Raw genomic sequence first — 14495 nt, forward strand, 5'->3', positions numbered from 1 at the left:
CAGTATTTTTTAAAAAAATTATTTACTTGAAAGGTGGAGTTATTGAGAGAGGGAGGGAGGGAGTGTGAGACAGAGATCTTCCATCTGCTGGTTCACTCCCTAAATGGTCGCAACCAGAGTTGAGTCAGTCTCAAAGCTAGGAACTTCTTCCAGGTCAGTCAGTGGGTGCAGGAACCCATGCACTGGGACCCTCATCCATTGTTTTCCCAGGTACATTAACAGAGAGCTGAACTGGAATTGGAGCATCTGGGACCAGAACCAGCACCCATATGGGATACTGGTGTCACAGGAGGCAGCTTAATCTGCTATGCCACAACACCAACCCCATATATCAATGTTTTTAAAAAAAGGTTTTCATCTGCAATCCTTCTCTTCTAACCTGAAGGACTTTATTTATTTACTTATTGCAGGTCTGACAGTGATAAACCCTACTGGCTTATCAGTCTGAAGAGTCTTTATTTCATCTTGATTATTTAAGTTATGAACAGAGATCTGTCTTCCATCCACCCCATTCATTCCCCAAATGGACACAACAGCTGGGGCTGGGCCAAGCAGAAATCAGCAGTCAGGAACTCTCCCTGGGCCTCCCATGTGGCTGATGGAGGCCATGCACTTGGGCCATTCTCCACGGCTTTCTCAGGTGCACCAGCAGAGACCTGCACAGGAAGCGGGATAGCCAGCACTCGCACTGGTGCTCGCGTGTGGGACGCTGATGCAGGCGCTGGCTTAGCCCGCTGCACAACACTGACCTCCTGATTCCATCTAGACCCTCATTTTTAAAAGAGATGTATGGTGACCACAGAATTCCAGGCTGAGGGCTCTACCGCTGAGGTACCTCAGCAGCACCAGTCCACTCTTCCTAATGACAAATCAGTTGTCATTCTTAACCTTTGAATCTCTGTAAATATTTTTCTTCCTTTCTTCTCACTTTTTAAAAAGAAGTTTATGCATTTATTTTAAAGGCAGAGAGACAGAGGGAGCGACTTCCACCTGTTGGTTCACTTCCCAAATGCCTGCAGCAGCCAGGGCCGGGCCAGCCAGGGCCGGGCCAGCCGGAGTCCGAACGTCAGAACTGCATCGGGTCTCCCGAGAGGGTGGCAGGACCCACGTGCTGGAGCCATCACCTGCTGCCTCCCAGGCTGTGCAGCAGCAGGAAGCTGGCGCCTCAGGGGGCGGCCTCCCTCCTGCAGCTCCGCCCGCCTGCTCACGATGTGCCTCGCCGTGTGTCTTCTCAGTCCTCAGGGACTCGGTGTTAGGAGTCTCAGTGTGCTGCTGGCTGAGCTTCCCAGATTTGTGCACTGTCTGTCCAATCACCTGCACATCAGCTGACGAGGAGGACAGCCCAGGAGGCTCGGGCCCACTCCTCCAGGCCAGGCTGGCCTTTCCCTTCTTCTGCAGTGTGTATCCAGAAAGGTTCTCCTTCCAGAACCACTTTGGTTCTTCTTTGTGTCTTCCAGTCAGTTGTCCATCACACTCACATACTCTTTTAAGAACAGGGACAGCCGGCGCCGCGGCTCACTAGGCTAATCCTCTGCCTTGTGGCGCCGGCACACCGGGTTCTAGTCCCGGTCGGGGCACCGGATTCTGTCCCGGTTGCCCCCTTCCACACCAGCTCTCTGCTGTGGCCAGGGAGTGCAGTGGAGGATGGCCCAAGTACTTGGGCCCTGCACCCCATGGGAGACCAGGATAAGTACCTGGCTCCTGCCATCGGATCAGCGCGGTGCGCCGGCCGCGGCAGCCATTGGAGGGTGAACCAACGGCAAAGGAAGACCTTTCTCTCTGTCTCTCTCTCTCACTGTCCACTCTGCCTGTCACAAAAAAAAAAAAAAAAAAAGAAGAAGAAGAAGAAGAAGAAGAAGAACAGGGACACAATCAGAGGAAAGTCCTCTGTCGCCACCTGGTTTTTCTGGAGTAGGGACCACCTTTGTGGCCTCCTTGGTCCCTAATCGTTCTTTACTGGACGTCAGATATGCTGAGGTCTTTCACAGACAATGGTTTTTGTCCTGCCAAGTAGTTAACTTATTTATGAATGAATTGGATCCTTTCAAGGGGGGCCTGGTTACAAGCTGTGGGTGGAGGGACAGGTTCACAGCAGCCAGGGTATCTAGTGTCTCCACTCCTCAGCAGGGCTAGCCGGAATCTACTGAATGCCTGGGGTGTCCAATGACACTTCTCTCCTTCGGATGGCTGGAGTTCAAAACATGTCATAGCCACGTGTGTGCTTTCTACCCCGTGTTGTCTCCAGCTGGCTCTGTGGCATCTTACCCTACACAGCTGTGGTTTGCAGTTCAAAGTCTCCAAAGGAGTCCTCAAGCATACTGCTGGGGTTTCTTCCCTTTTTAGGAGCCCTGCCCAGCACCTCAGCTTCCCTGAACTGGGAACTGTCCCCAGCTCTGAGACTCGCACTCTTGACCTACCCTGCCTCCTCCTGTTACAGCATTAGGTGAATGGCAGGAAGCTGGGGTAACTTTAAGTTCATACGATTTGCTTTCCTCATCAAGATCCTACATTGCCCGTTCACCAATATCTGAAGAGCTGTTTCAGGTATTCTGTTCCATCCTCTGGTCTCTCATGGAAGGAGGACTGGTATGGTGTTAGTCATCTACCCACCCACTGCCTGTCTTGTGAGCAGTGTCACCGGAACACAGCTGTGCCACGTGTGCATGTACTGTCAATGGCATCTTCCCACTGCAAGGGCACAGCGACTGAGCTGTGCCCAAAACTGTACTCCCCAAAAAGCCTCCACAAGTCTGTCTATCCCTGAGTTATTCTATCACGGCACAAGGTATTGCCAGTGTCTGAGTCCATAAAGTTAAGTAGCTGTGATAGGCTGCACTGGATTTGCCTCTCCTGCCCGTAACTCAAATTGGCACTATTACTATCACACAATCAGCCTGTGAACACGTAGACACTCACTGTCCCATGCCCAGGAGTCCGCACAGGAGTCACCTGTCACTCATGCACGGCCATCATCAGAGGCTTCTCCAATGCTTCCCTCGTTAAAAATTTTTACAGTTGTCAAAAATAAAATAAGCTTAACAGAATTAGTTCACCAAGTTTAACTTCTTATGGACTGTGATGAAACACAATACAAGCTACGGCCCGAGGTGATGCTATCTGACGTAACAGAAATTCCAAGCAGCCACTCAATTTCAATGGACTTTACAGGATATGTTGGGGGCCAGTGTGACCATGTGGGTGCCAGTTTGATTCCCAGCTGCTCCACTTCTGATCCAGCTCCCTGCTGATTGCTTGGGAAGAGCAGCGGAAGACAGCCCACATGCTTGGGCCCCAGCCACCCACGTAGACTTGAGGGAAGCTCCTGGCTACTGGTTTTGGCCTGGCACGGACCTGGCCATTGGGGCCATCTGGGTAATGAACCAGCAGATAGAAGCTCTCTATCTCTGTGTAACTCTTTCAAATAAATCATTTTTTTAAAAAAAGTTGAAAATTATATGGTAGAAACTGTTACTTCTTTAACATATATCACCACTGTCATTTCAGGAGTTAATACTTTTTTAAAAAATACTTTACTTATTTATTTGAAAGGCAGAGTTACAGAAAGAGAGAGGAAGAGACAGAAAGAAAGGTCTTCCATCCCCAGATGGAGCTGGGCCAATCTGAAGGCAGGAGCCAAGAGCTTCTTCTGGGTCTCCCATGTGGGTTGCAGGGGCCCAAGGACTTGGGCATCTTCCACTGCTTTCCCAGGCCACAGCAGAGAGCTGGATCAGAAGAGGAGCAGCTGGGACAAAGACCAGAACCCATGTGGGATAAAAGCGCCACAGGCGGAGGCTTAACCTACTACACCATAGCACTGTACCCAGGAGTTAATAATGTTTAAAGTGAGACTTAAGTACTATTCTAGTTAAATATGAGTTCTCTGCTAACATGTGACAATTACTGCGGAACTCTTCTATCACAACTTCCTGGGTAAGCACTGTGAGAGTGGCTCAAGGTCTCTCAGAAGGTGACAGATAACAGATCAGCTGCGGTGGCTGTCACCGTCAGGAGGCCTCACTGGAGCTGCGGAATGCAGCTCCTCTACAATCCTGTCTCAATAAAGCAGCTGGCATTCCCCCCACTGAATCAAGAGGAGGTAAAGTGGGGGCCACATATTGGTGATGACCTAATCTAGACAGTCATACACTGTCATGTGTGCAATGTCCTACTGGCTACAGGTAAACCCCATTCTCCAAAGGCCAGGATCACTAGAGTTCATCTTGGAGGCCAGCGGCCGCCTGAGTCAACACTCTCACGGAAAGGCCCGGCAGGTACAGCCCCGGCCCGCACACCAGTGTCCCATGTGGGAGCGGTTCAAGTCCTGGCTGCTCCACTTCCGATCCAGCTCCCTGCTAATGGCCTAGGAAAGCAGCAGAAGACGGCCCAAGTGTTTGGGCCCCTGCACCCACATGGGAGACCTGGAAGAAGTTCCTGGCTTCTGGCTTTGGCTTGGCTCTGTCCTGGCTGTCGCAGTCATTTGAGGAGTGGACCAGTAGATGGAAGATTGATCTCTTTTTCTCTCTCCTCTTTCTGTATAATTCTGCCTTTCAAATAAATTTTTCAAAAAAAAAGTTTCATGGTGCATAAATAAGAAAATGACAGAAAAACTGTAATTTTACTTGAGCAAAATTATCCAAAAAATACACACACAATTTTTTAAATTCCCAAGTTATCTGACTCTGCAAAAAAAGAAATTTTCCCCTTTACATCATGGTCAGGCTGAGAATGGGAGATTATCCACTCAATAACCATGAAGCTAAACACGCATGTCTTACCAACCACCATCAATGTGAACTCAAAGCCTTTCTTTACTGATTTCCGGTGAACTTGATTGGGAAGATTTGCAAATCCAACATAGCCAGGAGTTTCTGGATTTATAAACTGAGTTGGCTGTTGCTAGAATAAGATTTAAAAGAAAAGGCATTAATAAATACCTTATTATTTGCTTTTGAGATTAATAAGACCCGTGACAAACACATGTAATTAATTCTCACAAATTAAAAATATACAAGTCAATCAACACTTTCTACTACCTGTCAGAAAACTCACGTATTACTTAACAGCACTGAAAGAAAATAGAGTATATTAATCCCTCAGCACTTTATTCTCCATTCTCTCTAGCAACCCAGCAATGTGCCAAAGACACGTGCGTAACTCCTCTTAGTCAGAGTTCAAATTCTGACTCACGAAACAGTGCCACAGCTGACAGCAGACGCATGCGAACACCTGCCTAAAGAATAGCTTCCAGCCAGCCAACAGGTGTCATGCTTTAGTGAAAAGTACCAGAAAAAAGACATTTCTCAGGGCGCCGGATTCTGTCCCGGTTGCCCCTCTTCCAGGCCAGCTCTCTGCTGTGGCCCGGGAGTGCAGTGGAGGATGGCCCAGGTGCTTGGGCCCTGCACCCCATGGGAGACCAGGAAAAGCACCTGGCTCCTGGCTCCTGCCATCGGATCAGCGCGGTGCGCCGGCCGCGGCGGCCATTGGAGGGTGAACGAATGGCAAAGGAAGACCTTTCTCTCTCTCTCTCTCACTGTCCACTCTGCCTGTCAAAAAAAAGGACATTTCTCTTGCTCTACTCCTGGTCCTGCAGAAGAGAGCTCTAGTAAGGGTGAGGCAGGTGAAGTCAGAAAGGTTGAGCTTCAAAGGGCAAAAGAGGGAAGGCTGAGACCAGGGAGATCCCCACGTCTGTTACACAGACCATCAATATCCCTTGATAAAAAGACAGCAATGAGAACAGAAGAGGGAGCTAGGATAAGAAACAGAATCTAGGCAGTAACATGCTGAAAATACCAAGAAATTTAAAAAAATACATCAGTTGATTAATTAATTGAAAAAAAGACAAGATACACAATAGGATTTCCTTTGAGAGTACACCGTGTAGATGTCCATTCAAGTGCACACTGGTGTAGACACACACTGTTGTAGATGTACACCATACATAAATGCACACTCAGATGTGCACAACCTTGTAGATGCCCATTCAAGTGCACACTGGTGTAGACGCACACTCATATGTGCACACTGTTGTAGATCTACACCATACATAAATGCACACTCATATGTGCACAGTGCTGTAGATGTAGATGTACACCATACATAAATGCACACTCAGATGTGCACTGCTGTAGACACACACTCAGATGTGCACACTGGTGTAGATGTAGATCTACACCATACATAAATGAACACTCAGATGTGCACACTGGTGTAGATGTAGATGTACACCATACATAAATGAACACTCAGATGTGCACTGCTGTAGACACAGAGTCATATGTGCACACTGGTGTAGATGTACACCATACATAAATGAACACTCAGATGTGCACTGCTGTAGACACAGAGTCATATGTGCACACTGGTGTAGATGTACACCATACATAAATGCACACTCAGATGTGCTCACTGTTGTAGATCTACACCATACATAAATGCACATTCCTATATGCACACTGGTGTAGACACACACTCATATACACACACTGGCATAAAAATAATTGACCAACTGACAGAAAACAACCTCAGGAGGAAAGATTATTAATGATGTATTTAGAAAAAAATGGAAGTCTGAAAAAATTGAAGGCTCAATATTTTATAATTACAATTAATTTATAATTTTGTTTTAATGCATCAAACATATCAGCCATATTAAAGACAACTGATTGGGGCTGGCTCTGTAGCATAGCGGTAAAGTCACCACCTGCAGTGCCAGCATCCCAGATGGGTGCAGGTTCGAGTCCCGGCTGCTCCACTTCCAATCCAGCTCTCTGCTGTGGCCTGGGAAAGCAGCAGAAGATGGCCCAAGTCATTGGGCCCCTGCACCCGCGTGGGAGACCCAGAAGAAGCTCCTGGCTCCTGGCTTCAGATCAGCCCAGTTCCAGCTGTTGCAGCCATTTGGAGAGTGAACCAGTGGATAAAATACCTTTCTCTCTTGCCTCTGCCTCTCTGTAACTCTTTCAAATAATTCAATACATATTTAAAAAAAACAACTAATCATATAAATCTTACTGTAAAGCATCTGAAAAATAAAGCATTATCCGTATGCAGTAGATATATGCAATGTGTTCTTACCTTAGACATCTTCTGTGATGTTTCGTCTGTTAAAAAAAGAAAAAAAAAACGTATCATATGTGGCAGAGTTCTTAGCTTCTCAGTGTCTCAAACACTTCCTCAGAAACAGTACTCTTCATTCTCCTGTCTCCACACTGGTTTCAAACCTCAGCATATCTGAGTCCTGAATCCCTGATGACCTTGGAGGAGCTGAGGCCCCACACCCTCTGTGTCCCTGGTCTGGCCAAACAAGGGAACACAGGACTCAAGAGCCTGGAACTCTGTGGCTTTCTACTCAATAGAAGGGCTGGGCTGTCCGTACTACTCTCTCTCTGCACCACTGCCTGACCCTCAGAAAATCCAGGAAACCTACCTTGTTAACCATCAGAGCTCCCCCAGGAGAAAAAACGACCCATGAAGGAAAAGACGACCAGTGACAGAAAACGTCCCTGAGAACAGACCACAGTCTACGCGGGAGGGAGAGGGAGAGAGGGAGGGGGAAGGAGAAGGGGAAGGAGAAGGGGAGGGAGGGGGAGGGAGAAAGGGAGAAAGGGGAGGGGGAGAGAGGGAGGGAGGGGTAGAGGGAGAGGGAAAGGGAGGGAGAGGGAAAGGGAGATGGAGAGGGACTGGGGGAGAGGAGGAGAGGGATAGAGAGAGAGGGATGGGGGAGAGGGATGGGGAGAGGGATGGGGGAGAGGGAGAAGGAGAGGGGGAGGGAGGGGGAGAGGGAGGGGGAGGGGAGGAGGGGAGGAGAGGGGGAGGAGAGGGGGAGAGGGAGGGGGAGGGGGAGGGGAGGAGGGGAGGAGGGGGGAGAGGGAGGAGGGGAGGAGAGGGGGAGAGGGAGGGGGAGGGGAGGAGAGAGGGAGAGGGGCAGAGGGAGGGGGAGGGAGAGGGGGAGAGGGAGGGGGGAGAGGGGGAGAGGGAGAGATTCCGAGCTCTCTTCGCACCGCAGGGACACCAAGAGGGGACCGGCCACATCAGCCAAGGAGATCCTGACTGACAGCAGCACAGGCTGCACAGGCAGCTGCGACTGGGAGTCGTGTGAGCCCCAGCTCTCGAGACCTCTCAGGTGCACACAGAGCCTGATTCTGCCCTCTCCACAGCCAAGTGAGGACTGCAAACACCTCTTTAAAAAGCTTTTTTTTTTTTTTGCTCTTGGTACACACTTCTCCTTAGGGAAGGATACAAGGTGTGCACTTTCTAGCTCACGTTTTAGCTACCTCTTCCCTTAATTCTCTCAGGAAACTGCTACCTGCAAAAAGCCCTGTGGCGAGATCCACAGTGGGAGAACCCTCATGAAGTTGTGTCAGGAAGCTGTCCACAGCCTTGGGCAGCTTAGTCCAGACTGCCGGCCAGATTCTACAGCAATTACTCACATCTGTGGATCCGTTAGTTGGAGGGGTCACAGACAACCAACCTGCCTTAGCATATTTACTGACGGACCAAGGTGCAGTACGAACCATGACTAATGGAATGTTATACTTACCTTAACAGCTGTCTGCTCCAAAATGGGGTTTCATGAGGATTTATATTCAAGCTAAATGGTCCTATAATTTGGTAAGGAAAGCCTCCCAGCCCCCACCACCTGGGAGGCAGCAGCATGGATCCTACCCTTGTTCTCGCTCTCTCAACTCTGCGTCTCGACCGTCAAATCCACCTCTCAGAATCTGAGAGCTTCTCACAGAAACGAAGGCCACGCAGGGACTCGGGCCATGCTCTGGCTCCTGGGGCGGAATCTCTAGGTGGGTAAACAAGGAGCTCTGGTCCTCTGGATAAGCAAGGACACAAAGCACAGGGGACCTCACGCTCTCCACCTCCTGGAGAGAGGAGAGGGAAATCTCTGAGGCAGGCAGGGAGGCAGGGCTGGGAGGTTTCCAGAAGTCTCTTGCAGCCCTGCAACCCCTACATGCCACTCAGAACACCCTCTTCCATGATGCACCGGAGCCGCCTCCACCAGGAAGCCGCTGTGGGGAACCTGTGTGACTCGAGCTCCAAGGCGAAGCCAGGAAACTTTCCCAGCATGCACCACACGCGCTGAGCCCCCTGTTTGTATAATCAGTTAGGGCACCACCCCCTACCCAAGGAAGGGGGCTACTGGAGCGGGGTGATTTCCCTCATGGCACGTGTCTCTCCCCACAGGCCGTCTACATTCACTTCTGAATTTGTTCTCTCTCTAAATAGACACTGCTCTCCATCCTTGCACTTTATCTGTCTCTGCTTTGAATTCTTTTCTCCCATGGAGACAAGGACTTGGAATAAATACAGCAACCAGACCTCACAACAATTTCTCAATCATCTCGTGTGTTTATTTAATCAGGACCCAAATACGATGTAGCTACTGCCATTTTACTATGATGATTTAATACAACTTTGGAGAGTTTAGTGAATGCAAATAAGATAAAAAAAATCAACCAAGAACTTTTTGCTGATGGGAGTGAATACACAGAGAACACAAATATTCTGGTTGAAGACAGAATTCAGGATTCTCCAACTTGGGCCCTACAGGATGGCTCCCACAAAGACAGGTATGCGAAGGGCATTCTGCCATCCACACCATGGTGACCTGAGCACACACCATCAACTTCCACCAAGTGCATCCATGGAGTGGGCTTCAAGAACCATGCCCCTTAGGTACTCAGAAAGATCTGGAAGTTTGCTGCAAAGGAGACAGGGACACGCTGACACCAGCAAACATGCTGCTGGGCCATGGGGATCAGCAGCACCCCACATGGCATCTGCGCTCACCCAGCAACGCAATGATGATGAAGTCACCAATAAGCCTCACGCTCTGGTTTCCTATGCACTACAGATAATGTGGATAACAACGAACTTCTGATTAAGTTATAGACTGCACCCCCCCCCCCCCCATAAAAAGAAGAAACTGGAGTCACCATCGTGCAGCAGGTTAAGCCGCCACCTGCAATGCTGGCATCCCATGAGCACCGGTTCGAGTCCAGGCTGCACCATTTCTGACCCTGCTACCCTGCTAATGTGCCTGGGAAGGCAGAGGAAGAGGGCCCAAGTGCCTGTGGCCCTGCCACCCTTGTGAGAGACAAGTTCCTGGCTCTGACTGCAACCTGGCCCAGCCCTGTTGCTTCAGTCATCTGGGAAATGAACCAGCAGACAGAGGATTCTCTCTCTCCTCTCTCTATAATTCTTTCAAATAAGCAAATAAATCTTTAAAAAAAAGGACAAATTTAGAATATGGTAATTTAGCAGGGTATCTATGAATTAATTCAAAAGTTCCTTTTTGGAGCCATCACTGTGACGGAGTGGGTAAAGCCACCGCCTGCAGTGCCAGCATCCCATATGGGTGCCAGCTGGAGTCCCAGCTGCTCCACTTCTAATCCAGCTCTCTGCTATGGCCTGGGAAAGCAGCGGAAGACGGCCCAAGTGCTTGGGCCCCAGAACCCACATGGGAGGCCTGGAAGAAGCTCCTGGCTTCTGGCTTCAGATAGGTGCAGCTCCGGCCGTTGTGGCCATCTGGGGAGTGAACCAGCAGCTGGAAGACCTCTCTATCTCTCTTTGCCTCTCCTTTTCTCTCTGTGTAACACTGACTTTCAAATAAATAAATAAATTTTTTTTATTTGATAGGTAGAGTTATAGACAGTGAGAGAGAGAGACAGAGAGAAAGGGCTTCCTTCCGTTGGTTCATGGCCGTTACAGCCAGCGCTGCGCCAATCCGAAGCCAGGAGCCAGGTGCCTCCTCCTGGTCTCTCGTGCAGATGCAGGGGCCCGAGCACTTGGGCCATCCTCCACTGCCTTCCTGGGCCACAGCAGAGAGCTGGACTGGAAGAGGAGCAACTGCGACAAGAACCTGGTGCCCATATGGGATGCTGGTGCTGCAGGCAGAGGATTAACCAAGTGAGCCACGGCGCTGGCCCCCAAATAAATAAATAAATAAATCATACACAACAGATTTAGAAGGAGAGACATCAGGGCCTACACTGTACCTGGAATCCCTATAGAAAGGCCAAAATGGGCCGGTGCCTTGGCTCACTTGGCTAATCCTCCACCTGCGACGCCAGCACCCCGGGTTCTAGTCCCGGTTGGGGCGCTGGGTACTAGTCCTGGGTGCTCCTCTTCCAGTCCAGCTCTCTGCTGTGGCCCAGGAGGGCAGTGGAGCATGGCCCAAGTGCTTGAGTCCCTGCACCCACATGGGAGACCAGAAGGAAGCACCTGGCTCCTGGCTTTGGATTGGTGCAGCGCCGGCTGTAGCAGCCATTAGGGGAGTGAACCAAGGGAAGGAAGACCATTCTCTCTCTTTCTCACTGTCTATAACTTTCTCTCTGTCTCTCTCTCTAACTCTGCCTGTGAAAAATAAATAAATAAAAAAAAGGAAAGAAATGAAAGGCCAAAATGACCCTCAGGTTGCTGTGGGAAGATTAATGTCTGAGGCCAGACCGGGAGCGAGCACCTGGCCTGCGAGCTGCTGCCCGGCCCTGATCCCAGAGCTCTGCGGGCAGAGGCACTCCACAGCGCCTCTCCCCACCTCCAGCCCCTGGCCTCCCTGAACCCACTGGGAGGGCCCTGCGGGGCTCTGACCACCTTGCCTCAGCTGCCTAAGCTCACCCAGGTGCCCATCAGGAGCCCCTTGCTGTGTTCAGTGTGGTCAGGCTGCGCCAGAGAGAAGCGGGGACTCTGACACCTTCCTGCCAGTTTCCGCTCCTCAAGACTTACTTGGGCCAGCGCCGCAGCTCACTAGGCTAATCCTCCGCCTTGCGGCGCCAGCACACCGGGTTCTAGTCCCGGTAGGGGTGCCAGATTCTGTCCTGGTTGCCCCTCTTCCAGGCCAGCTCTCTGCTGTGGCCAGGGAGTGCAGTGGAAGATGGCCCAAGTGCTTGGGCCCTGCACCCCATGGGAGACCAGGAGAAGCACCTGGCTCCTGCCATCGGATCAGCGCAGTGCGCCGGCCGCGGCGGCCATTGGAGGGTGAACCAGCGGCAAAAGGAAGACTTTTCTCCCTGTCCACTCTGCCTGTCAAAAAAAAAAAAAAAAAAAAAAAAAAAAAGACTTGATGCACAGGCTTAGAAAGCGAAAACACTACCGGAACAGGCTACATATTGGTGAAGACCTTGCAACTTTGTTTCAACGTTACTGATTTTCTCTTGCCACCTCTTGTTTCTGTCAGTTTTTCCTGAAACAATCTGGATCCACAACGATTTTCTAACAACTGGAAGACTTAACGCTCGTAAAATCGGAGTTGAAGAGTCGCTCTGAAAGCACCTGCGGTGTGCACAGGCTGCCCAGCATTGTGGCCAGCGCGAACCTTGGCTGCAGACCAAGTGGATCCCCCACACCTCAGAAAATCGGTCAAATAAAACTGAGTTCAACTGCACTCACCGCAGATGCCAGAGCTGTTGAAGCGCTCCTTGGAAACCAACTTTCCCGGAACAATGGGAGATGAAGAACAAAAGGACAAAACTGGATTCTTTGCAACATAAACAATTTGCTAGTGCTGTATCCATAAAGAGGAATAACTTTATTGTTGTATTTACATACCCCAATCCATAGCCACAAAATGACCCCGGGAGACCCTACCGTATTCCACAGCCCATTCTCCCAAGTGCCTGGAGTGCCCTGGCATTCTGATTCCCTGGATTTGAGCAATGTGTGTGCACAGCATCCCACAGACCCCTACCATCAAACACCTGGGACCACTCCTGGGACCACCAGCACCACGTGGCACCAACACAGACCACACAGATGCTTCACCTCCACGGTGCTGCCTTCCTGCAAGAGAATGCCTGGGGGTCCATTTCCAACGGAGACGGCAACATTACAGATGCAGCGAAACTCCCCAGGCAAAGAGGATGTTATGGAGTGTGGAAGGCGACTTCCGGCAGGGACTGCGAGCTTGCTCAACTGCTCCAGGTGTGCCTGGAGACAAGATCACAGCTCTGTCACTCACGTCCGGAGTGCAAGTCCACCTCTAGGGAGGACAGCTGGGGGTATTTGCCAATGGACCCTGGGAGGCAGCATGGTTCAAGACGGAATTCCTGTCTCCTGGCTTCATGCTGGCCCAGCACCAACCCTTGCAAGAACTCAGGGAGTGAACTAGAGGAGGGAGGAGGGGGGAGTCCTCTTCCTGTTTCCTCCTCCATCTCTCGCTAGTAAGTTCTCCTCTTGAGAAGCAAACGAGGCTTCGATCGGAAGCACAGAAAACCAGCCCAGTTCTTTAGGATGGCGCGGCTCCTTCGCAGTGTCAGCTACTACGATGCCGGGTCTTCAAGACACTCTGAGAACCCTCTCTAGGCCGGTCACCAAGCTGGACGCACACACCCCGTCGGCCGGGGGCCTCACGGCCTAGTGGACAACACCTCGCCCAGCCTGGAAGAAACCTCATCAGGGTAGCGGGGGCTCGGACCCAGCTCAGCCGGCGGGGGCGCGTGCCCGCTGGGAGGGACACGACCGGAAACGTCCAGCCCGCCGCTCGGAGTCACGGCGCGCCCGGCCCTGCCCTTTGTCTGCCGCGCGCCGGGGCCGGAGCCCCCGGGCAGGCTCGGCCGGGACCGGGGGACTCCCTCAGGATCCGGCGACCTGAGAACAGACCCCGGGAGGCCGCACCGGCCTCCACCCCCAGGACGACACAACCCGCTGGAGCGACAAGATGGCCCGGCGGACAGGACCGGCGCCAGACGCGGCCGCGCGCCCCTCCCCACGCCGCCGCGCACACCCCGGAGCCAGCAGGCGGCCGCCCAGGGGCCCGGGGCCGGGGCAGCACCCCAGCCCCTCCCAAAAGGGGCCGCCCGCGCCCGCGCCCGGCGGCGGCAGCCGCGACACACTCACCCGCCGACCGGCCGAACACCAGGTACCGACCGACCGCGCTCCGGACACGCCCAGCGCCCGCTCGCGCCCCGCCCCACGTGCGGCGGCTGCGTCAGCGCGTCGCCCCGCCCCCTTGCCAACTCCTTCCGGGACCGGCGCAGCTCCACCCCTCCCCCAAGCAGCCAGTCTCTGAGTGCGCCGGCGCGGGCTCGTCCGCGGCCCCCGCCTCTGCGCATGCTCCTTGCCCCTCCCACGGCGGTTGGCCACATAGAGCTGGGGGGCGGGGGAGAGGTCAAGCGTAGCCTCTCCTCCTTTACCAAGATGGCGGCTTGTCCCTGTTTCGCCACAGTTCCTACCTTATGAGCTTGGTTTCCTCACGCTAATAAGAGTGGAACAGGTAATGAGAGCTTCCGCCCGGTGGACAACTGGGGGGCGGCGCAGGGTGTTTCTACGGGAGCACCGGGGTGCCCACTGAGGCGGCGGTAAGGGGAGCGCGGGGTGGCCGGAGTTCGGAGCGACCCCGGGCGAGCGAGCCCTGGCTCTCGGCCTCTTCTCCAGGAAGATGGCGGCAGCACCGAGCTGCGGGCGCCGTGGAGGGGCGAGCCGGCGCCGGCGGGCGGCCGCGCGGGGCTGTTCTGGCCCCGTCCGCCGCCGTCTCGATGGTGCGGGCCTCGCCG

The 14495-nt window shown here is 52.4% G+C and overlaps 2 protein-coding genes across 10 annotated transcripts in view; one reads left to right on the plus strand and one right to left on the minus strand.

Annotated features, from left to right (window-relative positions):
- Positions 1-14491, minus strand: part of SEPTIN2 (septin 2) — a 37957-nt gene extending 23466 nt beyond the window's left edge. The window contains exons 1-5 of one of the 7 annotated variants that reach the window (XM_089328794.1): positions 13840-13898; positions 12766-12930; positions 12394-12433; positions 7072-7097; positions 4776-4896 (exon numbers count right to left, since the gene is read on the minus strand). In XM_089328794.1, coding sequence (XP_089184920.1) covers positions 4776-4896; positions 7072-7080 — 130 coding nt within the window. In that variant the 5' untranslated portion in view covers positions 7081-7097; positions 12394-12433; positions 12766-12930; positions 13840-13898. Of the gene's footprint in view, positions 1-4775; positions 4897-7071; positions 7098-12393; positions 12434-12691; positions 12931-13839; positions 13899-14174 lie in introns of those variants that run through there. The other 6 variants (XM_089328793.1, XM_070069928.2, XM_008252170.4 and 3 more) reach the window with 6 other exon arrangements.
- HDLBP (high density lipoprotein binding protein) overlaps positions 13941-14495 on the plus strand; it is a 75094-nt gene continuing 74539 nt past the window's right edge. The window contains exon 1 of one of the 3 annotated variants that reach the window (XM_008252172.4): positions 13941-14215. The gene's annotated coding sequence lies outside the window, so the exon portion shown is untranslated. The remainder of the gene's footprint in view (positions 14216-14495) is intronic. The other 2 variants (XM_089328792.1, XM_070069918.1) reach the window with 2 other exon arrangements.

The sequence above is a fragment of the Oryctolagus cuniculus genome, chromosome 3 (assembly GCF_051225735.1).
Source record: "Oryctolagus cuniculus isolate XC-2025 breed Fujian yellow rabbit chromosome 3, ASM5122573v1, whole genome shotgun sequence".
In the NCBI taxonomy this organism is placed as follows: Eukaryota; Metazoa; Chordata; class Mammalia; order Lagomorpha; family Leporidae; genus Oryctolagus; species Oryctolagus cuniculus.